This window comes from Batrachochytrium dendrobatidis (assembly GCF_000203795.2).
Source record: "Batrachochytrium dendrobatidis JAM81 unplaced genomic scaffold BATDEscaffold_19, whole genome shotgun sequence".
Classification (NCBI taxonomy): Eukaryota; Fungi; Chytridiomycota; class Chytridiomycetes; order Rhizophydiales; genus Batrachochytrium; species Batrachochytrium dendrobatidis.
The window spans coordinates 102,755-116,107 of NW_006281117.1; the positions used below are offsets into that span (position 1 = coordinate 102,755).

Sequence of the window (13,353 nt, forward strand, 5' to 3'; positions counted from 1 at the left end):
CATACGATTGATTTGCTGTTTGTGAGCAATGTGTTTGGATGGCAATAATGGTGTTTAAAACAACCATTGTATAACATGTATTGACTCGAAAGCAAAATGGATCCACAAACTGTCTGGCATGTATTAGGTTTCCTTTGCGCAATATGTTGAACAGTTTGATTCTGATTCCCGGTTGTTTCAAATTGGCAAGTATGAGGCAGCCAATGCTCAGATCATAACTGGACACCAGCATGAATCCAAGTATCGAATACAGCTTAAAAAGATTCCATTTTAAATGATTATGCAGCATCAAGATCTACACTATGCATGGCTTGATTAGCTACCCTTAAACCTGAATAACTATTGTATTTTTGATTGCATTACCAATGTCATGGACACCATACTCTTGAGTCATGTCAACATTCATGAATAATCATGTATGCTGTATAACACTGGATTACTATCGACTGAAACAACTTTTATACTCTGTTGTTGTACACGTTGGTTATTGATATATTGCACATGTTGATCTACCAAGTGATTAGTTCAATTCAGTATACTGACGACAAATGGAATCCAATACAAGATAGTGAGCATTGACAAATGTAATATTTGACAGTATAACCGAGCCTTTGTGCTTGGACGAGACAAACCACAATATAATCAATAATAATACCAACCAAGATTGGCAGATTATACTAGTGTATAAAACAGTATTGACTGGATTGAATTGTTGGTTTATTTGTTGATTTACAGTTGTTTTTTGAATGAATTTATTTAAAATAAACTCGGGTATTGAGATATGAAATGATCTCATGTGAACATGCCATATCCATACAAGCATATACTGTTGATGTTACAAGTGTATTGGTCAACTGTTGTATGGCAGTCCCAGTGATGGTGTCAAAACAGTGTCTGTTACCAATGGTACGCTACCAACAGAAACTCGACTGATCCAACAGCCATGTATACACATTGTTGTCAGTTGCATCGAGTGATGGTCCATGTAGATTGATTCAAATGGGTTGCATATAACCGATTAATCCAGCATTCATCCATTGTCAAACAACTATAATGCACAATACCACCAAGTGTGCAATCACACCCGCACTGATCAGTCGTTGTACAGTATGCATCAGTCAATGTCCAACATATGTGTGTCTGCAACTAAATTGCAGTCCATGACACATTCACACGATCCAACATGTCAAATCATGTATCATGAGTCCAAAGTTGATCAAAAACCTGATCATGGTAAACACAGCATGTTGTTGCATATCAGAGTCGATATATCGAGTGACAGTTGCACACTTGCTGATGGTGCACAGCGTATCAGTCACAATACATGCACGGTATTGCATTGCAGTCATTGGATGATAACTGGTTGCAATGTGATACCGATCGACATACATCAGCATGGTGTGATGTGACCATAATCATGATGGAATGTGTTGGAGTTGACATTGTGAGTTGACAATCGATACACCATGCACATGACTGGAACATATATATTCGAGTGTGGTTTGGTTGGTGTCCAGTTGATCATGCAATCGCATCGGTGCAACGAGTGAGCGAACTAATGGTGATCTGAACCCATTTCAACAACAAGGAGTTGACAGTTGTGGATTTGCTGTATCCAATATGTGTAGCACACCGTTGTTGACTGTTGACTGTGTAGGCAAGTCAAGTTACCACCAATTACCAATCAGATCCAGTGCATACATGACCATTACTAGAATGAATGCCAAACATATTCGTGTCTGAAAGTTGATTGTGAGTTGGTGGTTTGCAAGAACTGGACACAACCAACATGCTATTGCATACAGCAACCTGATTATAGTCCAGTCGCATGGTGTGATACAGTGATTTGTGAAATACAACATCCAGATATTTGTAGTGTTGAACACGACGAATCTGTTGTTCGTGTAGCATCATATCAATTGTAATTCGGAATCAAAGTGTTGACTAACGCTTTGCAAGTATTAATGACTGAATCAAAAGGCATAATGGTTTCAAAGAGTCGCTTGCAGCATGTCAAGCAATATCATATCGACACTATACACACATGCATGTCAGCATCATCAATGTGTACAACTATGCAATATATGATCAACTGTGTTGTATTAAAAATACAAGTGTCAATGTACAATATGATATGATGCCAACCAAAACTGTGTACAATAATCAGATACAATGCATGTACATACAAATTTATTGTAAATTAAATCAGAATGAAAATTGAATCGGTTGAAACCAGTCCAGATTAGCACTCAAATCAATCGGATGAATCGTCATGTTTGGGTTGACTTATTCATTACACATATCACTGTATACAACACGTAGTTATTTGTGTGCTGGATGATGTTTGAGTGGATTGGACTGTAGATGCTTCACTTGATGATGATGGACTTTCATGATGTTGTGATGAACTCTGGGTTCCACTAGTAGAAGCTTGCTCGGATTCTGACTGCTGGTTTAGTCGGAGAGTGAGAGATTCGTATATGCTTTCAAGAAAACCGCGATTGAATTTCAGAAATTCAACACAAGAATAAAACGATGCTAGATCCATACCATATCCAAACAGGCGCCTTGCGATGTTTTCTCTGATTGAATACAATGGCAATCTAAACACAAAGAAATCGTGTTCGAGTTTCTCTCGCTTTTCTTCAAGCTCCTTGAGTTTTTCTCTCGCTTCTTTAAGCTCGAGTCTAGAATTTTGAAGCTTTTTTTGATATGTTGGATCATTCTTGTTTTTCAAAAGTTTATGTAGTAACCTGAAATGTTTCTTATTCAGCCATGCCACCAATATTTTTTGATCAAGCTCTTTAGATTTGGCCAAGACACACACTTTCCTCATCTCTTGACGTTTTCGATCCGTTTCTAGATGTCCTTCGATCAACCTCGCATCATCCTCTGAAAGTCGACTAGTATCAACTAAACGTGTAGCTTCTTGATAAGAAATTGTCCGATACTCAGGTACAATACCTACAAATGCACTGGGATTGGCTGGAGTAGCTGTAGTAACCGAGCAAGCAAGCAGGATTGATGCCAATACTGTGACTGCGAGTTTCATTGTGTTGGTTTGTATTGATCAAACAAGTTGTAATTATTGGTATTCAACAAGCAAGGCTGGATTGTATTTATATCCATTATTGGATGGATAATATTAAAAGCATGCTGGATGACCGTTTTAGGGATTGGCTTTATTATCAGGGTTGGTGTTGATTTGGCATTAATGTTCAACTTTGAAGGGATATCCATTTATATAACAACCGCAGTATTGATTGGACCGCAACTTGACTATGCATTCGAGTATTATATGGTTGATTGTGTATCCCATCTTTTTCTAACCTAAAAAGGGTCAGTGAGCTGAAATATGAACAAATGCATGTTTAAACAAGACTATATGCAACTGAGCTGATATTCAGTTATTGGATGATCATCAATATGTGTTGTGGTTGGCATGGTTCAAACATGTCGTGGTTTGGTAATACTTTCCATTCAACTCGACACGATCAATCATCACTACACATTGTCCAGTAATCCAATCAATCAACTGAATCAATGCAATGCAGTTCATGTTGCAACTGTTGTGTTGGCATTGATGATCAATGACTTGCAACTGTTGTGTTGACATTGTATGTTGTGTTGCTATATCAACATCGATTGTCACTATATAGTTGTATCAACCACACATCATGATCATATGTCATGGTTGACTCGTATTCTGGATTGGTGCACTCATTCCATTGTATTCCATTCCATCACTCGAACACAAACATCGTATGACTTGTTGATTGCTAATACCCATATTGATCGAATGCACACTACATGACACATGTCAGGTTAGCGTATACATTCCACTATATAGCACATCATGTTGCTAATACCACGCATTGTGATTCAACAGTCAATCTGTATTCGAGTTCAACTACAATTGATCGTGTCAATCATAATATACACGACCAATTGTAGTCGAGTTGATCCGACTGAATAGAGTCCGAGTCATCATGTTCATATCAAACCATTGTAAACCATGACAAGTCTATTGCACAACTCCACAATCAATCACCAACGATCATGATTATACGCCCGCTCATATATGTATTTGTTGTATGCTGCTGTGATTCGAGTTCGGTCACTTGTCAATTCATCTCGATGGTGTTTGGCTTCAGCTGGTGATTGAACACCTTGAATATACTGCGTGATATCATTCCACAGTTCAGGCAGTATGTGTGCCTTGTCAAGACTCGAGTTGTACCATTGTGGTTGTTGTGGAGCCACATGCGCAGTCGAAACAATCCGACAGACTGGATTCACTACAAAAAATGTCAGAATCTTGCAATGTCCTGGTTGAGTTGGATCTGCAAGTTCAAATGATTGTTCTTTGTGTTGGTATCGATTGGGATAAACTACACATCGACCATTTGATACTTCAAGCAATCCTATATACTGATTTTGTGGTGATTCTCGATTAATGCCGTACACATCTTTCCAATACATATCAGATGCCATTTCATAATCAAACCGATCAACAGCCTCGCGGAAATCGAGTTTGGGTGTGGTGATATTTTCCACGTCGTAGTAATACAGTCCAGTTGCAACAATCGATTCGTTAATTGGACCTTCAATGTGCCAGTTTCCCTCGTCGTATTTAGGTTTGGATGGTGTCAGTTGAATGTTGGTGAGTTTGACAATGACTTGCAGATTACGACCACGCAGTGATACTGGCTCTGCTGATTCATATTTGGATTGGAAATGTTCCGGAAGTGTTGGTACATACACGGGACGAATGACTCGAGTGTCTGGTTCCATATCATCATGATCTGACTGGCTTGATGACTCGTATCCATCTGTGCCATTGCAAATATCAATATACTTGAACATTGGATCCATTGTTCTGAACAGACTTTCAAACATTGGGACAAAACATTTGAATATTTTGGCAATGCATTTGTACATGTCTCGATGCCATATCGGATTCAGATTGTTGATGTATGAGTTGATGGTCACACTGCCATCCCATTCGACACGGAATTCACTCGGAAGACATTGGAACTTGAGTGATATAAACTTGGGATCACCTTCAATGATGGGTGTATCTGAAACAAGTTGAGTCGATGACAATATATCGCATGGTACCATTGTGGTGTATTTGAGTCGTATATTCAGTGGTGCAATCATCGTTTGTCCATATACAACACTGTACATTGATGCATCAATCAGATTGTGCACCATTTGACCAGTGTTGTGATTTGATCCATGTTCAATATCCGATACATTTGTCATCAATCGCGTGTATATATTGTCAGGTATGCCATTGTCCAGTATATACGTCTGTTCAACAGGTCCTGGGACAATCGTGCCCAATCCATCACTGCCACTACAAACAAGCTGCTTGACAAAAACCCCGAGTTGTTCCAATGCAAGATTAAATGTTGATGGTGATATATTCTGATCGAGTGAGTCAGCCCTCCATTGCTCCACAATATGCTGGTTTGTGATATCGATCCACCACATGGGTTTGCAAAGTATACATTGCAGATACTGGATATACCGCATTTCGACAAGTGTGCGTACCTGTCCATGTGTATCTCCGGCCATTCCAGATTTCATATCAATTTCGGCATTGTCGTCGTATGGCCAAATGCTGGAGTTAGCAACATGAACCCGATGCTGAAAACACGTTTCAATGATCCGGCCAGCAACCCTTTTGTTCATGTATTCAGCAGTATCCGATTGTACAATAGTCAGTAGATTTTCAAATATCCTGCCTTGTTCCAACTCGGTACGTATTGAACTGTCGGAATGATTGTCGGCAAAATCAGCAAGTATTTTGAGTAGTTTTACAGTACTAGCACCAGAATCATGCAAACATAGATATCTACATGAAATAATAGTGTTGAATTGCTGCATAATTCCATAATCTTGAAACACCTTGATCATCTCGGCCTTGTTTGTAGATTTCTGAATCATGTCGTTGACATATCCAAACAGGCGCAAAGAGCCACTCATACTGACATCGCACATCGATATCGTCAATTGCTCAAAAACCAACGATCGTACAAGTGATACAGGAAAGTCCCGCATTTTGGATGCAATTGTTCCCGCTATCCAGATCATGCGTGTTTTTAGTCCAGAGTTGTCGCTGTATTTGATACACAAGTCGTTCGACGTTTGAATCAAATCCAGCCTCATCAACTCGGCTGAAATCACTACACAATCTGCATGTTTGCAAAAACTATCAATAGCAGCAATACTTTGATCAATCACTGCTTGATCGACACTCCTGTATTCATGTCATGTCAATCCAACCATGTCAAATTTACCAATTGTGATGACTGAACACACATTTATGCATAACACCACATACCTAAGCGTATTGACCAGTGCTGGAATGATGCCACATCCCGCTGCTTTTACTGGGTCATGACGATGAATCTTCCAATACATGATTTGGAAAGTTTTGATAAAACCAGCAGCAACTGAACCATTGGATGATTCCAGTCGTGAAACGAGTCTTGATACCACGATGCCAAACTAATGATATTGTTCAATGTCAAGTATACAATCAGATCAACAAAACATGACACTGTCCAAACTGATCCAATATTGTATCATTGTAAACATACATTTTCATCGTCAATACCATGACAAGCTTTCAAAAACAGGTTAATCGCCAATGTGAGCATTTCTTGATCGGACTCGTGAACAATAATCTCGACCATTGGCTTGATGTCAAATCCATCCTCTTGACTCCAGCGGTTATATTTGTACAGCTTTTTACATGTTTTTATCGCCTATATGCATATTGACACTAAGTGAGTTGAATGGCAATCATTTGATCAATATCAATCATGACTTGCCGCCATTTTGACTTGACGGTTTGGTGATTGCATGAGCTGTGAGAGTTGGTTGCTTAGTCGATGAAATACTTTGAGCCGATAATCACCGTACGTCATACTCGCAAACACTACAGTAAACTTCATTACTTTGATCTACACAACACATGTTGATTAGTTTAGTCATGAACAATCCATTATTGTTACAATATATGAATACCTGTAAACTGGGTCGATTATACTCCAAATACTTGGCTGTGATATTTTCCAGTCCAATACTCTGTAAGCGCTGCAATACATCTGTAGACTCTGCCATTTCAAACCAACACAAAGTCAGCAACAGTTTGAATGCATCAATAATACAATGTCTATTAAACTTACTGTAACTACGATTGTACAGCTCCTGTATCAAGTCAAGCAGTCTGTCCCATATTTCATCAGCCTTGTATAGTTGATCATCCGTTGTTAACAGTTTCAAATCTTCCAGGTGTTGAATCAACTTTCTGATGCTATCAACACAATCCATGTTTGATAAAATTAGTAAAGTTGAATTTTGATGATAATTTCATTCATGCGAATGTCCAACAATTGCCGAGAATTGTTCATGTTTGGATTGTTGTAAAACACACAAACGAGTTGTTCCATTTTAGTATTGTTTTGATCAGTTTTTTGTAACAAAATTGGATTGTTATCAAACATGCATTTAGAAATACTGTAAATTAATATTCTGAATGTGATCGTTGTAGATTTGGTTTAATAAACAAACTAGTTTACTATAACACATGGTAATGGATTACTAAACATCATCATAAATCAGATGGACTGGACTGAGATGAAATGAGATCAATGACAATCGCATTACAAACAGTGTGCTGTGATTAAACCATCGAGTATTTCCAAATACAAACTTGAATGAAAAGTCTTGCCACAATACTGATCAACTGTATTACTGTTTACACTGTGGTATTATTGATGTATTGGAATATTTGGTGTTCAGATACACGATGATAATGGTAGTACAAATCATGGCAGTTGTACAAACCAAACGTGATTAAAGCCAATAATAATGTCAGACAAGATTGGATAATGAATTAGCGTGTAAATCATCAACATTGACCAAGATTGATTGAAATGGTGAGATTGAGTTGGATGGTGATGAACAGTCAGTGTCATGAACACTGTTATTCAGTGGCCTATTTGACGTCAATACGACACATGCTGCATAAACACCGCGTATATTACATTACAAACTGACATAAAACAACACTAATTGACCAATATCAAACCAGTCGATGTTGCAATCTACATCCGACTTTGAACAAGTGTATTGATACGTTTGTTGTACAATACACGACATGATCAGTCGATGGTATCATGCAAGTATGTCTGATAGTTACACGTACAATCAACACTGGTTGTTATCATGTCATTGATATATGGAACAAGCCATGCCAATGCATCAATCAACAATCCAGTAACTGTTGATGTAATATTCAACACAATATACAAAATTAATAATACGGTTATTGGCTCATTCACGATACTCGACAAATATCAACATCAGAAAGTTTAAATTTATTCAAAATCAAAATCAAATTGGTTGGCAAGTCATCAATCTGAATCTGATTCCGGTTCTTGAAATTCTAAACCATGTTTCATCATAAAATATTTCAAGTCTCGTCTGATACTGTATACTCTTTTTCTTACCTTTTCATATTCTTGTTTCAATCGTATTTCAGTTTTTGGGTTGTACCCTAATTCAGATACCTCTTCCCCTCTTTCTAGCGCTGACCATTGTTTGAATTTAAGGGCTGCATAGTCAGAATGTTCTTTAATTTTTTTCTTTCGTAGTTCTTTAGATGCTGCAAGTCTTTTTTTCATGCGACCAAGGGTTATCTGATATTTTTGGCTTAATCTAGCTATTTGATTTGTAACAGTATTGGTAGACTCGTTATGAATCATTGGTTGTTGTTGGTCTTGACCGTAAGTACTTGGATCAACTATATCAGTTGGTTGTTGTTCATTTTGGTTGGGAGTATTCAGACCAGCTATATCAAACAGTTCTTTCCAGTCTTCAAAAGCGTCTGAATTGACTTCATCTATTAAACGTTGCCAGTATTTGTCGGGAAATACGAGACCGGGTTTATTAGTTGATTGTTTCCGACTTTGTTTGGAAGCACTCGGACCGGGTTGATCCATCGATTGTTGTTGGTCTTGTTTGGAAATACTTGAACCGGGTTCATCAATCGGCCGTTTTCGACTTCGCTTGGGAGTGCTTTGATTGGGTTGATCAATTGATTGTTGCTGGCCTTTGAGAATATTTGAACCGTGTTTATCAGTTGGATCAGATACTTGGCTGGAAGTGCTTGAACTGATTTCATCCACTATATTTTGCCAGTCTTCATTGGAAGTGCTTGGATCAATCGGATCAAATAGGTATTCCCAGTCTTCATCGAAAATGCTTAAATTAACTGAATCCATTACTTCTTGCCATTTTTGATCGAAAGTGTCTGGATTAGGTTCATTGGTTGGGCCAGACACTTGACTCGAAGTGCCTGATGCTTGTGGTGAACCATTGTTATCAGTCGGTGTCAGTATTGCATTGGCGGTTGCTGCTGTAGTCAATACGAATAAAATATCAACCAATTTCATCAGACTGGTCAATGGGTTTAAACTATTAATACAAAAGTAGAGTGTTGAAACTGATGTTGATTATAAGACTGAACATACTCGATTGTATTTTTGTATGTTTTGTATAGCAAACCAACCCTAACCCTTATAGGTTAACCAATATACAGGGTTACTTGATTGCTTGTAGTGGGTCACTATTAAACTAGACAGTATGCTGCTCCCTATCCACAATATCATATTGATCAATTTGATGATCATGCCGATTGAATTATGCTTGTACGACCCTTTTATCAGGTATTTTGAAAATCACACCCTTCATGAGTGTTGTATAACCGCAAACACTTTGCTTCTACAACCGTATTCATGTATAATGGTTCACTCCAGTATTCTCATACAATGACTGTGTTATGCATTGCAACATACAATGGTTACTACACATTGACTGCATTGCGTGTTTGGTATACAACGACTATCATATGGCACACAATCAGACTATAGTGTTGAATCTACACTTTGTGCACTCTTAGTAATCATGCATTGTACGATCACCAAGTTTGAACCCACATTCATGTGTTGTGTTGGACTGTCAATGTTGTCAATACAACTCTGTACACACATTTGTTGTATTCTGAATCTCGAATACGATTGCAATCTAATTCAACAACAATCATGACACATGTCAGTAATGCAACTGTTGTTTGTATGCCAATCATCACCAACAATGGCACTGACTGTTTATTACACACCAACACTGTTATTTAGCAGTCCATTTGACGTCAATACGACACATGCTGCATAAACACCGCGTATATTACATTACAAACTGACATAAAACAACACTAATTGACCAATATCAAACCAGTCGATGTTGCAATCTACATCCGACTTTGAACAAGTGTATTGATACGTTTGTTGTACAATACACGACATGATCAGTCGATGGTATCATGCAAGTATGTCTGATAGTTACACGTACAATCAACACTGGTTGTTATCATGTCATTGATATATGGAACAAGCCATGCCAATGCATCAATCAACAATCCAGTAACTGTTGATGTAATATTCAACACAATATACAAAATTAATAATACGGTTATTGGCTCATTCACGATACTCGACAAATATCAACATCAGAAAGTTTAAATTTATTCAAAATCAAAATCAAATTGGTTGGCAAGTCATCAATCTGAATCTGATTGCGGTTCTTGAAATTCCAAACCATGCTTTATCATATAGTTTTTCAAGTTATGTCTGAAATTGTATACTTTTTTACTTATCTTTCTATACTCTTTTTTCAATTTCTTTTCATCGTCTGAACTGTACCTTGGTTCAGATATCTTTTCCCCTCTTTCTAGCGCTGACCATTGTTTGAATTTAAGGGCTGCATAGTCAGAATGTTCTTTAATTTTTTTCTTTCGTAGTTCTTTAGATGCTGCAAGTCTTTTTTTCATGCGACCAAGGGTTCTTTGATATTTTTGGCTTAATCTAGCTATTTGATTTGTAGCAGTATTGATAGACTCGCTTTCACTCATTGGTTGTTGTTGGTCTTGACTGGAAGTGCTTGGATTGGATTGAATCATTGATTGCTGTTGGTTTTGATTGGAAGTACTTGGATTGGGCTGATCAATTAGTCGTTTCCGACCTCGTTTGGAAGTGCCTGAACTATCCTTACCAATTGGGCGTTTTCGACCTCGTTTGGAAGAACTTGGGCCGGCTCGATCAATTGGGTTTTGTTGGCTTTGACTGGAAGTGCTTGGATTAATTATATCAAATAATGGTTTCCAGTATTCGTCAGAAGTGCTTGAATTGGGTTCATTAACTGGTTGCTGGGTTTGATCAAAAGTGTTTGGACTGTCTTGATCAATTGGACCAGAAACTTGGTTGAAAGTGCTTGAATCAGCTATATCAAATAGGTCTATCCAGTATTCGTCAAAAATGCTTGAATCAAGTTCATCCGTTGACTGTTGTTGGTCTTGACCGTAAGTACTTGGATCAACTATATCAGTTGGTTGTTGTTCATTTTGGTTGGGAGTATTCAGACCAGCTATATCAAACAGTTCTTTCCAGTCTTCAAAAGCGTCTGAATTGACTTCATCTATTAAACGTTGCCAGTTTTTGTCGGGAAATACGAGACCGGGTTCATTAGTTGATTGTTTCCGACTTTGTTTGGGAACACTCGGACCGGGTTGATCCATCGATTGTTGTTGGTCTTGTTTGGAAATACTTGAACCGGGTTCATCAATTGGCCGTTTTCGACCTCGTTTGGGAGTGCTTTGATTGGGTTGATCAATTGATTGTTGTTGGTCTTTGAGAATATTTGAACCGTGTTTATCAGTTGGATCAGATACTTGGCTGGAAGTGCTTGAACTGATTTCATCCACTATATTTTGCCAGTCTTCATTGGAAGTGCTTGGATCAATCGGATCAAATAGGTATTCCCAGTCTTCATCGAAAATGCTTAAATTAACTGAATCCATTACTTCTTGCCATTTTTGATCGAAAGTGTCTGGATTAGGTTCATTGGTTGGGCCAGACACTTGACTCGAAGTGCCTGATGCTTGTGGTGAACCATTGTTATCAGTCGGTGTCAGTATTGCATTGGCGGTTGCTGCTGTAGTCAATACGAATAAAATATCAACCAATTTCATCAGACTGGTCAATGGGTTTAAACTATTAATACAAAAGTAGAGTGTTGAAACTGATGTTGATTATAAGACTGAACATACTCGATTGTATTTTTGTATGTTTTGTATAGCAAACCAACCCTAACCCTTATAGGTTAACCAATATACAGGGTTACTTGATTGCTTGTAGTGGGTCACTATTAAACTAGACAGTATGCTGCTCCCTATCCACAATATCATATTGATCAATTTGATGATCATGCCGATTGAATTATGCTTGTACGACCCTTTTATCAGGTATTTTGAAAATCACACCCTTCATGAGTGTTGTATAACCGCAAACACTTTGCTTCTACAACCGTATTCATGTATAATGGTTCACTCCAGTATTCTCATACAATGACTGTGTTATGCATTGCAACATACAATGGTTACTACACATTGACTGCATTGCGTGTTTGGTATACAACGACTATCATATGGCACACAATCAGACTATAGTGTTGAATCTACACTTTGTGCACTCTTAGTAATCATGCATTGTACGATCACCAAGTTTGAACCCACATTCATGTGTTGTGTTGGACTGTCAATGTTGTCAATACAACTCTGTACACACATTTGTTGTATTCTGAATCTCGAATACGATTGCAATCTAATTCAACAACAATCATGACACATGTCAGTAATGCAACTGTTGTTTGTATGCCAATCATCACCAACAATGACACTGATTGTTTATTACACACCAACACTGTTATTTAGTGGTTTATTCACATCAATATGGCTGAAAGTTGTTATATCACGTATTCTGAGCATGATTTTGATATTACACATCCAGTTCCATCACATTGCTGCTGATCCATCATTGTAATGCTGTATACATCAAACACTGTCATGTCACCATAACCACAACCAGTAAAACGACACTCAAGTTGTTTACTGTGATCAGTATATGCAACCCAGTGCAACTACACATACTAGATCCAGTCTGTTGGTTGTTTCAGTCGACATTGATTCACTTTTGACATTTTGTCCAATTGACAATACAAATGTGTCAAGCTGAACCCAAACTACACGACTTGACTGTTTGTGTCAATTGGATCGTGATCGAGCTATGCGATCATGATGTGTATTCAATTCATGCCATGTATTACCAATGCAATAGTATGCGTGATCATCGTGTATCAAACAACTACGATACACACTCAACTGATCCAATACATGCACGGCTTGAACATATCACACAATCAAACATGAACACACCACATTAA

General features: G+C 37.9%; 4 protein-coding genes across 4 annotated transcripts; all 4 read right to left on the reverse strand.

The window, feature by feature from the left end:
- Nucleotides 1-2,302: 2,302 nt before the first annotated feature.
- BATDEDRAFT_92743 (uncharacterized protein) lies at nucleotides 2,303-3,052 on the reverse strand (the record flags this gene model as incomplete). The annotated part of the gene is made up of 1 exon (XM_006682953.1): nucleotides 2,303-3,052. One exon carries the CDS (start codon nucleotides 3,050-3,052, stop codon nucleotides 2,303-2,305), a length of 750 nt encoding a protein of 249 aa, XP_006683016.1.
- A 995-nt stretch (nucleotides 3,053-4,047) lies between these two features.
- Nucleotides 4,048-4,482, reverse strand: BATDEDRAFT_30931 (uncharacterized protein; the record flags this gene model as incomplete). Its single annotated transcript, XM_006682918.1, has 1 exon — nucleotides 4,048-4,482. The coding sequence occupies one exon, from the start codon at nucleotides 4,480-4,482 to the stop codon at nucleotides 4,048-4,050; it is 435 nt and encodes a 144-aa protein (XP_006682981.1).
- Nucleotides 4,483-8,432: 3,950 nt separating this feature from the next.
- Nucleotides 8,433-8,783, reverse strand: BATDEDRAFT_28548 (uncharacterized protein; the record flags this gene model as incomplete). Its single annotated transcript, XM_006682899.1, has 1 exon — nucleotides 8,433-8,783. The coding sequence occupies one exon, from the start codon at nucleotides 8,781-8,783 to the stop codon at nucleotides 8,433-8,435; it is 351 nt and encodes a 116-aa protein (XP_006682962.1).
- A 1,853-nt stretch (nucleotides 8,784-10,636) lies between these two features.
- Nucleotides 10,637-12,103, reverse strand: BATDEDRAFT_92741 (uncharacterized protein; the record flags this gene model as incomplete). The annotated part of the gene is made up of 1 exon (XM_006682954.1): nucleotides 10,637-12,103. One exon carries the CDS (start codon nucleotides 12,101-12,103, stop codon nucleotides 10,637-10,639), a length of 1,467 nt encoding a protein of 488 aa, XP_006683017.1.
- Between the last annotated feature and the right edge of the window lie 1,250 nt (nucleotides 12,104-13,353).